Below are 19,252 nucleotides of genomic sequence, written 5' to 3' on the forward strand. Positions count from 1 at the left end.
TCTGTAGCATTAAGTTTACATGGCATAAAAATATCAGTAGGTAAAGACTAAGCAAAATTCTAAGTCTCTGAAAACAGAAACATCACGAAGCCTAGTTTGCATGCTTGTGCTAGTCACCACATAGATCACAAAAATACATGGCATACACCTCTGTAAAGATAGCATGGCATAGATCAAAACACCTGTAGAGCTCGTGCCCATAAGATGCACACATCAAATGCAACAAAAATAACAAAACATCAAGTTCTGATAAGTAACAACAGTAAACATCATATAGCACTCTTGCACCAGCGATTTGGACATCAAGATGAACTCAAACGAGCATGGCACAATGGAACAAAATGAAGCGAACCTCGAGGCGAACATTTCGATATATCATGCGCGCAAAACGGAGCAGTATGCAATGAGACATGATGCGATGAACATGAGCACATAATGTGAAAATACTTCGGGACAGGGAATTTCGGGGGGGGGGGGGAAGTCAACCTTCTATTGGATCTGGATCGGGGCGCGCAATCCGAGGTGGGCGGCTCGCCGGAGCTTCGGGCGAGGGAGGAGGAGGAGGCGCCGGCGGGGGTGGAGCTCGGGAGCGGGCGAGCGCGGCGCCGGCAGGAGGACGGCGGGCGGCGGCGCGGGGACGGCGACCGGCGGGCGCGGGCGGCGCGCGGGAGGAGCGGCGGTGCCGGCGGGAACGGCGGCGGCGGCGGGGAGCCGCGCGGGCGGAGGCGGCGACGGCGCGGGGCCCGGCGGGCGGAGGTGGAGGCGCGCGCGGGGGCGCGGGATCTGGGCTGGGAGGGCCTCCCGCGGGCCCTGCGGGTTGCGGCGGCAGGCGGCGAAGTGGGCGCGGGCACGGGTGACATGGCGCCCTCCGGTTGGCTGCAGGCGGCGGCGCGGGTTTGTCCGGCGCGGGACAGACGCGTCCGGCGGCGGAGAGGGGAAGGGGTAGGGTTTGATCTGCGCGAAAAAATCCGGGGGCTCACTTATCTATTGGTAGAGGGAGCTAGGAGGCTCCAAATAGAGTGCAGTTTTCGCCCACACGATCGTGATCAAACGAACGAGAGCATGGAAGTGACTTAGATGGGTTATTGGGCTGTTAGGAGGGGGGTTTTGCTGCAACACACAAAAGGCCTTTGCGGTTACCCGGTTAACCGTTGGAGCATCAAACGACCTCCAAATGGAACGAAACTTGACAGGTGGTCTACCGGTGGTATACCAAGGCCACTTGACAAACCTCGGTCCATTCCGAGAACGTTTAACACCCGCTCACGAAAAGAAACAAGAGGGGTGCGCCGGTGCATGTGGGAGTGTCGGATTACAAAACGGACAACGGGGAAAATGCTCGGATGCATGAGACGAACACGTATGCAAATGAGATGCACATGAAGACATGATATGAGATGCATGACATGAATAAAATGCAAAACGAAAACAAAACCCGACCACGAAGGGAACATCATAACACATAGCCGAAAATGGCAAGAGTTGGAGTTACAAATATGGAAAGTTACATCCGGGGTGTTACAACACTCCACCACTACGAGAGGATCTCGTCCCGAGATCTAGGACTGAAAGAACTCCGGATATTTGGAACGGAGGTGGTCCTCGCGCTCCCAGGTGGCTTCTCGGTCGGAATGGTGTGCTCAGGAGTCTTGAAGCACTTGTAGAGCTGTGACACGTGGAACACATCGTGCACGTTCGCGAAGTTAGAGAGAAGCTCAAGTTGATAGGCGAGGTCGCCTCTTTTACCAATGATCTTGAAAGGACCCACGTATCTAGGGGCAAGCTTCCCTTTGATGCCGAAGCGACGAGTGCCTTTCATTGGAGAGACGCGGAGGTAGACATGGTCTCCGATCTCGAAAGCCAAGTCACGGTGCTTGCTATCATAGTAACTCTTCTGGCGCGATTGCGCGGCTTTGAGATTTTCACAGATGACTTTACACATTTCTTCAGCCTCTGTGATTAAGTAATTGCCAAGAAGTTGGCGTTCACCAGTCTCTGACCAATTGAGAGGAGTACGACACTTTCTGCCATAGAGAATCTCGAATGGGGCCTTGCCCGAACTCGCTTGGAAGCTGTTGTTGTAGGAGAATTCAGCATATGGAAGACACTCTTCCCACTTCATGCCAAAGGAAATGACACAAGCCCTGAGCATATCTTCAAGGATTTGATTGACTCGCTTGACTTGGCCACTAGTTTGAGGATGGAAAGCTGTGCTGAAGCGAATGTTGGTGCCCATGGCCTTCTGGAAGGAGTCCCAGAACTTAGAAGTGAAGATGCTTCCACGATCTAAAGAAATCAATTGTGGAATGCCGTGCAAGGAGAAAATCCTGGAGGTGTATAGCTCTGCCAACTGAGCTGTTGTGATGGATTCTTTGATTGGAAGGAAATGAGCCACTTTTGTAAGCTTGTCAATGACAATGAAGATAGCATCATTTCCGCGCTTGGACTTTGGAAATCCAGTCACGAAGTCCATTTCGATATGATCAAACTTCCATTTTGGGATAGCAAGAGGTTGGAGGAGACCAGCTGGTCGTTGGTGTTCTGCTTTCACCCTTCGACAGACATCACATTCATTCACGAATTGAGCGATTTCTCGCTTCATTCGAGTCCACCAATACGACTGCTTGAGGTCATGGTACATCTTCGTACTTCCAGGATGAATGGAAAGAAGAGAATTGTGCGCCTCGTTCATAATGACTTTCCTTAGATCACCTTTAGGAACCACAATCCGGTCCTTGAAGAATAAAGTGTCTCTGTCATCAATGCGATAGCACTTGTATTTGGAAAGACCCTTGTCGATACCACATTTCACCTTCTTCACATGGTATCCAGAAGTTGTGCCTCACGAATTTCATCTTCCAAAGTAGGAGAGACTATGAGGTTGGCAAGAAAGCCTTGAGGAACAACTTAGAGATTCAGTTTGCGGAAAGCTTCACAAAGATCCGGTTGGAAGGGCTTGAGAATTAAACTGTTGCAATAAGCCTTCCTGCTCAAAGCATCTGCAATGACATTTGGCCTTGCCTGGAGTATATTCAATACTCGGATTGTACTCTTGAATCATTTTGACCCATCGAGTTTGCCTAAGGTTGAGGTTGGGCTGAGTGAAGATGTACTTGAGACTCTTGTGATCGGTGAATATGTCCACTTTTCTTCCCAACAAGAGATGTCTCCATCTTATTAATGCATGGACAACTGCCGCCAACTCAAGATCGTGAGTGGGGTAGTTCTTTTCGTTGGGCTTCAACTGACGAGAGGTATAGGCCACAACTTTCTTCTCTTGCATTAACACAGCACCGAGACCTTGAAGAGAAGCATCACAGAAAACTTCGAATGGCTTGGATTCGTAAGGAGGAGTTAAGACAGGAGTTGTGACGAGTTTCTCTTTGAGAGTGTTGAAAGCAACGTCACACTCAGGAGACCAGACATACTTCACATGCTTCTGGAGGAGGTTGGAAAGAGGCTTTGCAATCTTAGAGAAATTCTCAACGAATCTTCGGCAATAGCTTGCAAGACCAAGGAAACTGCGGAGCTGCTTGACATTCTGAGGAGGTTCCCAATTCACAATTGCAGACACCTTCTCGGGATTAATAGCGATGCCCTTGGCAGAGATGATATGACCAAGGTAAAGAACTTCATCCAGCCAAAACTCACATTTGGAAAACTTCGCATAGAATTGATACTCTTTGAGCTTGTCGAGCACCAATCGCAAATGTTTGGCATGATCCTTCTTATTCTTGGAGAAGACCAAGATATCATCGAGATACACCAGGACGAATTCATTGGTATAGGGGTTGAAGATGAAGTTCATCATTCGGAGAATGTTGGAGGAGCATTGACAAGGCCGAAAGACATGACAGTATATTCATAAGAACCAAAGCTTGTTCTGAATGCTGTCTTGGGAATATCTTCTTCACGAATGCGAATCTGATGATAACCCATACGAAGGTCAAGCTTGGAGAATACTTTAGCACCTTTAAGTTGCTCGAATAGCTCATTGATGTTGGGAAGTGGATACTTGTTCTTGATTGTCTTCTTGTTCAATGGACGGTAGTCGACACAAAGTCGGTCCGTGCCATCCTTCTTCTGGACAAAAAGAACACCACAACCCCATGGAGATGAACTCGGTCTGATCAAACCCAAACGCTCTTGTTCATCGAGCTGTTTCTTCAATTCTTTCAGCTCCTTGGGTCCAAGCTTGTAAGGACGCTTGCAAACGGGTTCCGTGCCAGGCTCAAGATCGATAACTAACTCAACTGGCCGGTGAGGAGGCATACCCGGAAGCTCTTCTGGAAAGACATCTTGATACTCACAAACGACTAGAATTTGAGAAATAGCATCCAACTCACCCTTCTCATTGAGAGAGAATAACCGAATGGTTTCATCACGAGCGGCATAAATGATCACATCCTCAGAAGAGTGTGTCAATTTAATTTCCCTGGCAGCACAATCAAGTTGAGCCTTGTGCTTAGAAAGCCAGTCCATCCCGAGAATTAGATCAATATCCGAGTCACCAAGAACAATTGGTTTGGCCAGAAATTTATAGTTTCCCATCTTGATAGAAACTTCGGGAGCAACCAAACTAGAAGTCATAAGCTTTCCCAGAGAAACAACTTGCATAACTTTGGATAAAATCTCTGTGTCAACATTGTGCTTCGATGCAAATGGGTATGACATGAAAGAATGCGATGCACCAGTATCAAATAAAACTTTTGCAGGAATATCATTAACTGAGAGATTACCCATTATCACATCAGTAGATTCCTCCGCTTGAGCTGCATTCATCATGTTCACCTTTGCAGACTTGGGATTATGCTTGACCACTGCATTGCTGGAAGATCTCACAGGAGGAGGAGGCGGAAGGCGCCTTTGGTTGAAGAACTTGTTAGCATAGTGACCTTTCTGCTGACACTTGTTGCAAGTCACCTCTAAGAGTGGACGATGATAGGAGCATTCGAGTTTGGAGCTTGATTCTGAGACTTGTTCTGATAGCCAGGGTTGGGTGGGTGGGAAGATCCATGGCCACCTTTGTTCTTCTGCTGGAAAGGCTGACGAAACGGAGGAGGAGGAGGCAACCAGAACTTCTGTTGCTTAGCAGCCACTAGTGAGGAAGAAGAAGACTGAACTGCGTCCCTGACTCTCTTCTTAGAAGCCTCACACTTGAGCTGAGCAGCCTCTTGTTTCAGAGCCATATTGTAGAAATCATCATACTTGGTCGGCTCAAAAAGCACGAGAGGTAATTGCAGATCTTCTTTGAGGCCACCTCTGAATTGATAGATCATGCTCTTTTCATCAGGAACGTCTTGCTTAGCGAAGCGAGCGAGTTTCTGAAACTGAGTATTGTATTGATACACGGACATGCTGCCTTGCTTGAGATTGCGGAACTCCTCACGCTTGCTCTCAACAAAACTTTGTGGAATGTGGTGAGCTTTGAAGTCTCGGCGGAAATCATTCTAGGTAATCACACAACCTCCTCTGGAATCTTTGTATTCTTGATACCACTCGGCAGCTTGATCCTTGAGTTGAAAAGAAGCGAACTTGACAAAGTCCTCAGGCCTGACATTGCTACATTCAAAATGCTTGTAGATGTCCACGAGCCAATCATCGGCGTCTGTGGCCTCGGCACAGTAGCTGAAAGACTTCGGTTGATTTGCGAGGAACTGGTTGAGGGTAGCGAAGTGAGGCTGATTGTTGCCTTGGCCTTGATTTCCTTGATTGCCTTGCCCTTGGGTGCGTTCTTGCAAGAGTTGCAAAATCATCTGAGCATTGGCGTTGGTATCTGCCATGATAGCTTGCCATGCCTCTGGAGGCGGAGGTGGTGGCGGAGGGTTCGCCTGACTCCCCTCATTGCGCTCCGGATTTAGACGCGTTGGCGGAGCCATCCTGAAGAGGGTGACATCCGTTAGCATCTTGATAGACAAATAGACAAGTTGAATCAACGGATAGAAATTGCAACATATAGTCTTCACAATAAACATTCGAACGAGGATGAACGAATGAATTCCAAAGTAAATCATCACACTTCCATTAAGGTGAGAAGCCACTTGATAAAGGATTGATGAATAAAAATAAAAAGGTACGACTGGAACAAATAAGTGGTAAGGATTACCCAATCACAAACCAAATATCTGCGGGAAGAAATGCTAAGAGCTACTTGAATCCCACCTATAAACTCCCGAAACTTTCTGGTTATGCAAACTGGTGTTGGGGATACAGGGGACACAAAATATATCACCCAAACTAGCAATCCCTAGATCCAGCTGTATCCATCCGTCAACACATAACCAAGAAACCTTCGGAAATCATGTACCTCAACCTTCGAAAAGCATCCGTTATACTAGTTATGGCAATACTCCCGAACTCCCGCCCCAGTACTGGGTGGCGTCGAGGTGATCTCACCAACAACTGCATAAAAGAGATTTTTGATGTCGGCGAAACTCAGGTATTCCAGAACTGCAACGATAAATTTGTGACGACAACACCTCGGAGCTCAACTCCCCGGGACACTGCCACAACCCCTAAATGTCAGGAGGCACCAAGAACAATGTTCTCATCACAAAACCATCGGAACGATTCCAAGATACCCGCGTGATCCTAAAAAAAAATTTAGTGAAATTTGAGGAGAGAAGAGTCAAAACTTATACGTCAGGAGGCCTCACCAGAGCGACAAAGGGACTGAGGAGTAAAAAGAATCCTACTCCCCGATATATATAATCCTAAGACTCAAAACATTTTTGTTCTAGACTCAACAACGCCAGCGGTTCGATCAAGCAGGGGGCTCCTAAGTCGGGGATGGCTCTGATTACCAACTTGTAACGCCCACAATGCGGTTATGCCTCAAAGTCGTGCCTCGATACGTGGGAGATATAGCCGCATCGTGGCCGTTACAATCATGAACCATGTCCACGAGACCTCTGTCTCTAACTGAAACAAGCCAATAGCAACAGGGAACATCCAGTTGTGTCCATCCAAAGCATTGCAAGCTGCCAATTGATCATTCCACTGCCAGTAAAAAATGATGAGTCTATGCTCAAATATGGACGACACCCTGCCTTGAAGCCATCAATGCAAGGCTTTAAAGCCATAAAAACTTATAGAAATGGACTATTCCATCCTCTGTTACCTCAGTATCTATCTCCACAACACTGCCAGGTGACCTCTTCTCCACCTCTGCTTTCAAATTATAAAGCATCCTAAAAGTATTTGCCCAGTCACCATATAATTGTTTCATTGCCCTTTGTTTTGCCTTCCACACCGTGTTATATTTCACCTTAATGGGGTATTGCTTTTCCAAGTCTACTTTAAGTTTCTTTGCAGTAATGTTTGGTTTCTTGGCTAAAATAGGAGTGATATTTTCTGCAATCCAAAGCTATGATGTCATGGTTGATACTCTCTGTGAACTTGTATTACAAGTATGTTGGTGTGGGATTTGATTCACCCTGATGGTACTTCCATCAGGTTGGCGTCTAGCAGATATGTACCACTTGCAAGGCTTGACACTTCCATCAAAACCTCTACATCTTGCATAAAACTTCTTTCTATCAGTCCACTTAGTCTTGGCATCAAACTCATGTTTGACTGCATAAGTCTTGAAACACATCCTAAACTCATCCATGTTTGAGAACAACATCCCCACTACAATAACAGGGTTTTCGCTGTCATACAGATTTACCAACTCATCATCATGTGCATCATCTACATCATCTGCAGCATCTTCCATCAGTTGTCCATCCACATCTTCAGTTCTATCTCTGTTAGCATCAGTATCAGTAGGCATACTAGATTCACCATCCTTCTCCTCCTTATCTTCATCAGCTACTGGAATGCCAAAAAAATTGGCCATCTCAGTGTCATCCATTGGTACAATGACTAAATCAGTTGGGTCATTTAATTCTACTGAATTCCAATCAACATAAACAACCCTTGCAACACCATCAGAGCCCTCTTCTGCATCAACCCCCTCAGGTAATACTGTCACTTCACCTGTACACATGGGCATTATCTGCCTCTCTGAAGCCCAATCATCATCTACCATCTGTGAAGCTAACTTTGAGGGCACATATCCAACCTTAGAATCTGATTTCAGATCAACAAGCACTGCATGAAACATATTCTGTTTGGTTGTCCAGCCATCTTGTCGATCGATTTCATCAACCATCTCTTCACCATCCCCAATTCTCGCATACTCTCCTTTCCAATTATCAAACTGTAACAATGCTACATCTTGCTCTAGACCCCAAAAAATGCTCTCCCCAATTTTTCCACCACATTCTTCATGGCCTTCTCTTCCATGCTCTGTAGGTCTTGTGGATCAACCTCCGCAAAATCAATCTCCCACTTCACAGTTGTATCTCTCTCTATGTTCCGCATGGTACCATCACCTAGCTTCGCCTTAGAAGAAAGGAATTCCACAGTGAATTCGAATGTCCGAGCACCATCCCCCCTATTTGTCAATGGCGGGGCAGTGTGAGGTGAGCTAGCGGAAGCAGACGAGGCACAAATCACATAGGTTGGAAAGGATGCACATTTACCTAGTCGATGTTGTTGTCTCTGGCGGCTGCATTGCGGTCAGCCCCCCACCCTCCCCCGACCCAAATCTGGATCAAATCGACCAAAAACAGAGGGAAACAGGGGCGATGCGGTGAGATCTAACTCGACACGGAGGGGAACAGGACAGGGTTCCGGATTCACTCACCACAGCCACCACCGTCGCCGAGAACGAAAGCTCCGCACTGCTGTCACCAAGAACAAAATCTCCGGCGCCGTCGCCGGCTCACCACCGAGAACGAAGAGGAGGGGGTGGGAGCAAAGGGTTCAGACAGTGGTACACGTTCAGACAGGCACGGGGACACGTTTCACCTGATGCACTGCCAAGTGGGGCCTGTAACTAGATGCACTGCCAAGTGGGACCCACATGTCTTAAACATAACCTCACTCCCGTTGACGACCAATTTAATCGCCCGAGTGGGCCTTGGCTATTTGGGCTTTTGAAACGTAGCACTAGAGATATTTTCGTCAACTACGTCGCACTCCTTCCATTGCACCTCAAAGATATCGCACATGAGCTATTGACCCAAATGATAATCATGGGAAGGAGCACCCATATGCGGTCATATCCAAGGATGGAGACGACAATGAGGATGATGGTACGGTGAGAGAATCAAAGAAGAATAAACCTACGCCTAACAATTTTGAATCTTCGACAGAGGCTGCTAGTCAGCCCTGCCCGTCCCAATGATTTGTCTAAGCTGGAACTATCGGGGGCTTGGTGCCGATGTTCCGGGAACGGGGGTACCCAGGTCCGCCTGCCTGCGGCCCAGCGCATGACTTCACCGATGCCCCGACGTGGCCCGGCTCCAAGGACTCACAAGCAAGACCCTCGCGAGGGCCCCCGCCTCGCGAGGCGAACGGCACCAAGACCTCCCGAGGAGCAGCTTCCCGAGCCTGCCTCCCGAGGGGTGGAGATCTCTATGCAAGCCTCCCACTTCGTGAGGCACGCGATGACGTGAGCCATGACGACCAAGGCCAGGAGGGCGCCAACAAGCGTAGAGGAGGACAGTTTCCTCTTTGTGCTAAGGAGGCAAGGACGTACGCGGGTTCCCAAGGAATCCCGCAAAGGTTTCCATTCTAGTGCAACAAGACCAAGACCACGAGCTCGGCAGGACGGATGTCATCGCCGAGCCCACCACTACGTCACGAACAGAAACTTTGCAGGCGAAGACCCCTTTCGTCATGATAAGATGTACTCTTGTCCCCTTTCAAATTGGCCGCTGTGGTATCCCTTCCCGTCTAAGTTATGAGGGAAGAGGACCGGGCCTAGTATAAATATAGGTTAGTCTCCACCGTAGAGAAAAGGTCGAACCCTGGATCCCTAGTCTGATCCTGAGCTCTCCCGAGGCAGCTCATCCACTGTACTAGTTCATACTCAACCTCCTCATGAGGCAATCCACCATAAAGCAGGAGTAGAGTTTTAGACCACAAGGTGGCCTGAACCTGGGTAAACCACCGTGTCCATCTCATCTTCCCGCTCGCGTGTGCTCGACTAGATCAGGCCGTGGGGGTGGCGAGCAGCGTGTCGTCGTGAAGCGAGATCCTTCATACATGCTCCAGAGTTCGAACCTAGTTTGGGTTCGCGGAGCCCCGATTCCGAAATTTGGCGCGCTAGGTAGGGGCGTGTTGAAGCCTCCATTTCTTCATCGACCGCGCTCCGTCCTCGTTCCGCCGCATCCATGGTCGAAGCTCGCCGTGTCCGCGCCAAGCGTTGGGCTGCTCGCGTCGCTCAGACGGCGCCGGTGGGCCATGGCGCCCCTCATTGCTCCACTTCTCCGGTGGTCAATGTCGCCACTGACCCTACTGCTCACGAGCAGCAGGACTCATCACTGCGCCCTCTGTGCCGCGTGATGGCCGCACCGCCACTCCTTCCATCACCCTAGTCACGGCCTCGTCTTCCCACGTCCACCGCGGGCTGGCGGACGCGTAGGATGCTTTGCTCATGGTGCGCGAGCTGTTGCGCTATCGTCCTGCCGACGAGGGCTACGACGCCTGGCTGGGCCGCATCACCGAGCTCATCAATGCCGTCGGCGAGGCCCCGACGCCTTCCCGTTCGCTCCATCTCCTGTCGTCCCGTGCGGGCGACGTGGCACATGGTGCGCCTCCGCCTCCTCCTCTGGGCAGTGCTGACGTCGAGCTGAGGCACGACGCGTGCCGCGCGACCTGCCGCGTGGGGCGCATGCACCGGCGCCGACCAGGGACGAGGCCAGTTGCCAAGTGGTGCAGCAGCCGCAGTACCGCGCGTGCGCTCCCTGCACCGCCACCCCAACACCAAGACCGGGCAGGTCTGGGGGCTGCAGCGCATGGGCGCCAGGACCATGCTCCGCTCACATGGGCCGCACCCGTGAGCGCGGTGGGCTGTCCCGCCTTCACCTGCGAGCTGCGTCGCGTCGTTTCGCCCGGCAAATTGAAGCCAGACCTGCCCTCGCGTGACGATGGCACTCCTGACCCTGCGGAGTTCCTCCAGCTCTACTCGCTAAGCATCGAGGCGGCCAACGGCGATGACAATGTCATGGCGAACTGGTTCCCCATGGCCGTCAAGGACGGTACACACTCCTGGATCATGCACCTCCCTGAGGGGTCAATCTCCTTGTGGGACGGGCTTCGCGGGTGGTTCATCGCCAACTTCCAAGGAACCCGCAATCGCGCCCTCACCGTCAACGACCTGCGGCGCGTGAAGCAGCAGCCGGGCAATACCTTCTGCAAGTACATTCAGCGCTTCACCAATGTTCACCTCAAGATCTCGAAGGCCTCGGACGAAGCCATCATCTCGGCGTTCACCGAGGGCGTCGCAGGCGTCAAAATGAGCGAAGAGCTCGCCATCCACGATGACCTGTGCTCGGCCCTGGAGATGTTCAACCTGGCGGACAGATGCGCTAAGGCCGAAGAGGGCCGCCTCTCCCTCCTCAAGCACCCTAACGTCCACCCTGAAGACAAGAACGCCAAGACCAAGGAGGCAAAACGCAAGGGCCCCACCGTGCTGGCAGCAGAACCTGAGCTGAAGCGCGGCCGTGATCACGACAAGCCCCCCAAGGATACTTGCCCGTTCTGTGTCCTCCACAACGTGCACACCCACAACACCAACGACTGGTAGGAGCTCAGGCGCTCCGGGACGAGCGGCTAGGCCGCCGCTCCGAGCAGGGTGACCGTGGCTTCGGCCACGCAGGAGGCCGCGATAGAGGCCGCTGGGACAACCACAACCCTTGTCAGGGCTGGCACGACCAGCCTTGCGTGGGTGACTTGCGTGATCAGCCTCGCGAGGCCCGTCCCCAGGGCAACGCTGGCCTCCCTCCGCTGTAGCCGCCACCAAGGAGCAACGACAACAACCATCAGGACGAGGGGGCTAGGGACTACTGATGTCTGCTAGAACTACGTCGGTATTTCCCCAAAGAGGAAGGGATGATGCAGCACAACAGCGGTAGGTATTTCCCTCAGTGATGAGACCAAGGTAATCAAACCAGTAGGAGAACCAAGCAACACTACGTAAACAGCACCTACACACAAATAACAAATACTCGCAACCCGACGTATTAAAGGGGTTGTCAATCCCTTTCGGGTAACGACGCCAGAAATTGGCAAACGGACATGAGAAAGTTGTAATAATTTGATAGATCGAACGCCAAATAAAGTAAAGTGCAGCAAGGTATTTTTGTATTTTTTGTTTAATAGATCTGAAAATAAAAGTAAAGGAAAATAGATCGCAAAGGCAAATATAATAAAGAAGAGACCTGGGGGTCATAGATTTCGCTAGTGGCTTCTCTCGAGAAAAATAGCAAACATTGGGTAAACGAATTGCTGTTGGGAAATTGATAAAACTTAAAATACTCATGACGATATCCAGGCAGTGATCATTATATAGGCATCACGTCCAAGATTAGTAGACCGACTCCTGCCTGCATCTACTACTATTACTCCACACATCGACCGCTATCCAGCATTCATCTAGTGTATTAAGTTCATGGAGAAACGGAGTAATGTAATAAGAACGATGACATGATGTAGACAAGATCTATTTATGTAGAAATAGACGCCATCTTGTTATCCTTAATAGCAACGATACATACGTATTGGTTCCCCTTCTGTCACTGGGATCAAGCACCATAAGATCGAACCCATCACAAAGCACCTCTTCCCATTGCAAGATAAATAGATCAAGTTGGCCAAAAAAAACCCAAATATCAGAGAAGAAATACGAGGCTATAAGCAATCATGCATATAAGAGATCAAAGAAGACTCAAATAACTTTCATGGATAAAAACATAGATCTGATCATAAACTCAAAGTTCATCCGATCCTAATAAACACACCATAGAAAGAGTTACATCATATGGATCTCCAAGAGACCATTGTATTGAAAATCAAAAGAGAGAGAGAGAGGAAGCCCTCTAGCTACTAACTACGGACCCGTAGGTCTACAAAGAACTACTCACGTATCATCGGAGAGGCACCAATTGTAACACCCCGGATGTAACTTTCCATATTTGTAACTCCAACTCTTGCCATTTTCGGCTATGTGTTATGATATTCCCTCCGTGTTGGGTTTTGTCTTTCGTTTTGCATTTTGTTCATGTCATGCATTTCATATCATGTCATCATGTGCATTGCATTTGCATACGTGTTCGTCTCTTGCATCCGAGCATTTTCCCCGTTGTCCGTTTTGCAATCCCACACTCCCACGTGCACCGGCGCACCCCTCTTGTTTCTTTTCATGAGTGGGCGTTAAACATTCTCGGAATGGACCAAGGTTTGCCAAGTGGCCTTGGTATACCACCGGTAGACCACCTGTCAAGTTTCGTTCCATTTGGAGATCGTTTGACGCTCCAACGGTTAACCGGGTAACCGCAAAGTCCTTTTGTGTGTTGCAGCAAAACCCCTCTCCAAACAGCCCAATAACCCACCTAAGTCACCTCCATGCTCTCGGTAGTTCGATCACGATCGTGTGGGCGAAAACCGCACTCCATTTGGAGTCTCCTAGCTCCCTCTACCTATAAATTAGTCCCCTCCCCCGAAATTTCGGGCAAAACCACCCCTAACCCTAGATCAATTCTCTCCGCGTCGCTGGACGTTTCATCCTCAGCCGCCGGACACGTCCACCGCCGCCCCTCGCCCAATCGCCCGCTGCCACATGGCGCCCGTACGCCGCACCGCCGCCGGCCCGCGAGCCCGCGTCTGGCCCGCGGAGCCCGACCGCACCCGAGGCTTCCCCGCGCCCCGCGCCGCCGCCCTCCGCCGCCTCGTCACCGGCGCCGCCCGAGGAAGCCGTCCGCCGCCGCTCGCCGCTCCGTCCTCCACGCCGGCGCTGCCCGACGACCGCGCCCTCGCCGCCCTGCTCCTCTCCGGTCGCCGGCCTCCCCCGCCTCCTCCGGCGACTCCCGACCCCGCCGTCGCCGTCTCCCTCCTCTCCAAACTCCGGCCGGCCAGCTCCGTCTCCGGCGAGCCCGACGAACCCTAGATCGGGTCTAGGTTGACTTCTCCCTCCCTCCGAATTTCTCCAAGTCCCGTATATTTTACATTATATGCTCCTGTTCATTGCATAATATCTTCATGCATACTGCTCCGTTTCGTGCGTGTGATATATCGAAATGTTCATCTCGAGATGCTCTTCATTTTGTTCCATTATGCCATGTTCATTTGAGTCCATCTTGATGGCCAAATATCTGGTGCGGGAGTGCTATATGATGTTTACTGCTGCTACTTATCAGAACTTGGTGTTTTGTTATTTTTGTTGCATTTAATGTGTGCATCTTATGAGTATGAGCTCTACATGTGTTTTGATCTATGCCATGCCATCTTTACAGAGGTGTATGACATGTATTTTTGTGACCTATGTGGTGACTAGCACAAGCATGCAAACTAGGCTTCGTGATGTTTCTATTTTCAGAGACTTAGGATTTTCACCAAGTCTGTTACTTCTGTTATTTTGTTGCCATGTATCCATGTGCCTACAGAGAGATCCATGCTTATTTTGAGTATGTTCAGTAAGGATGTTTTGTAGATATAGTTGTGTTCTATCCATCCATGCCCCTTTTTGCAATAATGGTGTGCCCTAGAATGTCTTAATCTTGCTCTATTGTTTCTATAAAATGTTCCTGGCAGATTGTTTACATGTTATTCAATTTTGCCAAGGTTGTGGTAGTTGATCCATACATGCTATGAACTTGCTCTTGCCATGGTTTGCTTCATAAACATGCCGTCTTGCTGTAGGTATGCTTGTTTTGTCATGCATTGCTTTGTGATGAGTGAATCAAGCTCACCAAGATGCCTTCATAATGCTGTTACTGCCATGCTCTGTTTTCTGCTTAGTCTGAATCCTGTTAACGAAACTTGCTATGTTTACATGGGTGCCATCATATCTTCTGACGCTTTTTGGCTCATGGTCAATAAGGGACTTTTGTTTAATGCATTTGGTAGATTCATGACATGCCTTGTTTTGCTATGTTAAGTTCCTGTAGAATGTGTTTTTCTTGCTCTGAACATTGCTACCTGATGCAGAACATGTCTAGTGAACCTGATATCTTTTGCACTTTTGCCATGCTTGTTTGAACCTGTTATGATGTGATCTAACCATAGCTCAGTGTTCATCTTTTGTCAAGCATCTCCTGTAGATTACTGTCATATGCTTTTTTGCTATGTTGGAGTGTTGTAGCATAGTTTCTTGATGTATTCCAAGTGCTATCATGCTGTTAATCGCAGAATCGTGTCATTCTTGTTTTGCTTGCCATTTGTAAACCGTGCATCCGTTTCCGGTGATCTTTATATCGATTTCGACCGAAATCATCTCATGTTTCCAGTGGCATACTTGGTTTGCCAAGTTACTGCCTTGTTAATCCTTTTTCTTCCGGAGCACGCATATGCATCGCATATCATATCCCGCATATCATGCATGTTTTGCATCATGTTGTTTGTGCATTTCCCGTGATTGATTGTGGTTCCTTTGATTGTGTTCTTGCTGTGGGTAGAGCCGGGAGACGAGTTCGTGAACGAGGAACCTGAGTACGCTTACGAGGATCAAGCTTTCGACAACTCTGAGAACGTTGCAGGCAAGATGACCATACCCTTGATATCACTTCTATCTTTGCTTTGCTAGTTGTTCGTTCTATTGCTATGCTGCGTTACCTACCACTTGCTACATCATGCCTCCCATATTTCCATGTCAAGCCTCTAACCATCCTTTCCTAGCAAACCGTTGTTTGGCTAAGTTACCGCTTTTGCTCAGGCCTTCTTATAGCGTTGCTAGTTGCAGGTGAAGTTGAAGTTGGTTCCATGTTGGAACATGGATATTTTGGAATATCACAATATCTCTTATTTAATTAATGCATCTATATATTTGGTAAAGGGTGGAAGGCTCGGCCTTATTCCTGGTGTTTTGTTCCACTCTTGCCGCCCTAGTTTCCGTCATACCGGTATTATGTTCCTTGAGTTTGCGTTCCTTACGCGGTTGGGTGATTTATGGGACCCCCTTGACAGTTCGCCTTGAATAAAACTCCTCCAGCAAGGCCCAACCTTGGTTTTACCATTTGCCACCTAAGCCTTTTTCCCTTGGGTTTTCGCGAGCCCGAGGGTCATCTTTATTTAAACCCCCGGGCCAGTGTTCCTCTGAGTGCTAGTCCAAACTAGAGCCCTTTGCAGCGCCACCTCGGGGAAACTTGAGGCCTGGTTTTTAGTTGTACGGACTACTCATCCGGTGTGCCCTGAGAACGAGATATGTGCAGCTCCTATCGGGATTTGTCGGCACATTCGGTTGGCTTTGCTGGTCTTGTTTTACCATTGTCGAAATGTCTTGTAAACCGGGATTCCGAGACTGATCGGGTCTTCCCGGGAGAAGGTTTATCCTTCGTTGACCGTGAGAGCTTATAATGGGCTAAGTTGGGACACCCCTGCAGGGTATTATCTTTCGAAAGCCGTGCCCGCGGTTATGAGGCAGATGGGAATTTGTTAATGTCCGGTTGTAGAGAACTTGTCACTTGACTTAATTAAAATACATCAACCGTGTGTGTAGCCGTGATGGTCTCTTCTCGTCGGAGTCCGAGAAGTGAACACGGTTTGAGTTCTGCATGAACGTAAGTAGTTTCAGGATCACTTCTTGATCATTTCTAGCTTCGCGACCGTTGCGTTGCTTCTCTTCTCGCTCTCATTTGCATATGTTAGCCACCATATATGCTTAGTGCTTGCTGCAGCTCCACCTCATTACACCATCCTTTCCTATAAGCTTAAATAGTCTTGATCTCGCGGGTGTGAGATTGCTGAGTCCTCGTGACTAACAGATTCTACCAAAACAGTTGCAGGTGCCGACGATGCCAGTGCAGATGACGCAACCGAGCTCAAGTGGGAGTTCGATGGGGAACGTGGTCGTTACTATGTTTCTTTTCCTGATGATCAGTAGTGGAGCCCAGTTGGGACGATCGGGGATCTAGCATTTGGGTTTATCTTATTTTCATTTGGATTTGACCATAGTCGGTCTATGTGTGGATTTTGGATGATGTATGAATTAATTTATGTATTGTGTGAAGTGGCGATTGTAAGCCAACTCTCGTTATCCCATTCTTGTTCATTACATGGGATTGTGTGAAGATGACCCTTCTAGCGACAAAACCACAATGCGGTTATGCCTCTAAGTAATGCCTCGACACGTGGGAGATATAGCCGCATCGTGGGCGTTACACCAATGAGCATGATGAACCCCTCCTTGATGGTGTCTAGATTGGATCTGGTGGTTCTGGAACTTGCGACGGCTCGAATTGATTTTCGTCGACTCTCCTAGGGTTTCTGGAATATTGGGGTGTTTATAGAGTAAAGAGGCGGTTCGGGAGGCACCCGAGGTGGGCACAAGCCACCAGGGCGCGCCTGGGCCTCCAGGCGTGCCTTGGTGGGTTGTGCTCCCCTCGGAGCACCCCCAGGTGCTTCTTTGGCCCACTGGATGTCTTCTGGTCCATAAAAAATCAACAAAAAGGTTTGCTGCGTTTGGACTCCGTTTGGTATTGATTTCCTGCGATGTATTTTTTTTGCAAAAAACAGCACCTGGCACTTGGCACTATGTCAATAGGTTAGTAGCAAAAAATGATATAAAATGACTATAAAATGATTGTAAAACACACCATGCTCAAAAAGATATAAGTGAAGCACTAGAGCAATTCCATAGCTCATAAAGATTTAAGTGAAGCATAGAGAGAAATTCTAACAAGTCATGGCATAATTTTGGCTCTCTCAAACAAGTGTGTCCAGCAAGGATTCAAGACTTAAAAAGCAAAACAAAACAAGCAAAGACTCATATCATACAAGACGCTCCAAGCAAAACTCATAGTATGTGACGAATAAAAATATAGCTTTGAGTAAAATACCGATGGTCGTTAGAAGAAAGAGGGGATGCCACTCGGGGTATCCCCAAGCTTAGTTGCTTGCTTCTCTTTGGATAATAGCTTGGGATGCCATGGGCATCCCGAAGCTTAGGCTCTTCTTACTCCTTATTCCTTCATCCATCGTAACATCACCCAAAACTTGAAAACTTCAATCACACAAAACTCAACAAAACCTTCGTGAGATATGTTAGTATAAGAAAACAAATCACTACTATAAGTAATGTAGAAAAACAATTCATATTTTATTCTTGCATGATATCTATTGTATTCCAACTTTTCTATGGCAAAAAATCATCAAAGAAAACCATAGAATCATCAAAACAAGCACACAACACAAAGAAAATAGAATCTGTAACTCCAAAAATTCTGAAAAACTAGGACAACCTGAGCAATTTATATATCAATCTACTGTAAAAAAAATTAGAATTTTTCATCGCTTCTGTGATTTTTAACAATTTTAACTCTGGACGCAAAAGTTTCTATTTTTCAGGAAGATCAAAACAACTATCACTCAATAAGATCCTAAAGGCTTTGCTTGGCACAAACACTAACTAAAACTCAAAAAACACAATCATAACAGTAGCATAATTGTGCAAACACACAAGAACAGAAAGGAAAAAGCAAAAGTAAATTTTATTCATTGGGTTGCCTCCCAACAAGCACTATCGTTTTATGCCCCTAGCTAGGCATTGATAATTTTGATGATGCTCGCATGAAAGATAAGGATTCAAACACAAAGAGAGCATAATGTAGCATGTGAAAAACACATTTAAGTCTAACATACTTTCTATGCATAGGCATTTTATAAGCAACCAAATCACCAAGACATGAAATGTCTAGCATACGCCAGCAAGAAGAAAGAAACAATAACAAATCTCAACATGAGGAGAGGCAATTTAGTAACATGAAAATTTCTACAACCATATTTTCCTCTCTAATAATAATTACATGTAGGAACATAATCAAATTCAACAATTTAACTATCACAAATATTCTCTTCATGATCCACATGCATGCAAAGTTCACACTCTTCCAAAATAGTGGGATTATCATCAAATAAAGTCATGACCTCTCCAAGCCCACTTTTAGCAAAAAATTCATAAGATTGAACACTTTCCAAATACGTGGGATTATTTTTAGCTAAAGTTGACATTCTTTCAAACCCACTTTTGATATTATCACAAGCATATTCATCATGAGATTTAAATAAATTTTCAAGATCATAAGAATCATTATCACCCCAATCATGATCATTGCAATAAGTAGTGGATATAGCAAAACAAGCATCCCCAAGCTTGGGGCTTTGCATATCACTAACACAATTGACATTAATAGAATTTATAATAACA

The 19,252-nt window shown here is 47.8% G+C and overlaps 2 protein-coding genes across 2 annotated transcripts in view; both read left to right on the forward strand.

The window, feature by feature from the left end:
• LOC109752014 (uncharacterized) overlaps nt 1–19,252 on the forward strand; it is a 163,548-nt gene that overhangs the window by 19,714 nt on the left and 124,582 nt on the right. The gene's annotated exons all lie outside the window — the stretch shown is intronic.
• LOC141027223 (uncharacterized) lies at nt 11,060–11,641 on the forward strand. Its single transcript, XM_073504206.1, has one exon. The coding sequence runs from the start codon at nt 11,060–11,062 to the stop codon at nt 11,639–11,641; it is 582 nt and encodes a 193-aa protein (XP_073360307.1).

This window comes from Aegilops tauschii, chromosome 7 (assembly GCF_002575655.3).
Source record: "Aegilops tauschii subsp. strangulata cultivar AL8/78 chromosome 7, Aet v6.0, whole genome shotgun sequence".
Classification (NCBI taxonomy): domain Eukaryota; kingdom Viridiplantae; phylum Streptophyta; class Magnoliopsida; order Poales; family Poaceae; genus Aegilops; species Aegilops tauschii.

Bases quoted from the DNA above. Each gene is read 5' to 3' on its own strand.
- LOC141027223 (XM_073504206.1), top strand. From the start codon at position 11,060: ATGGCGAACTGGTTCCCCATGGCCGTCAAGGACGGTACACACTCCTGG.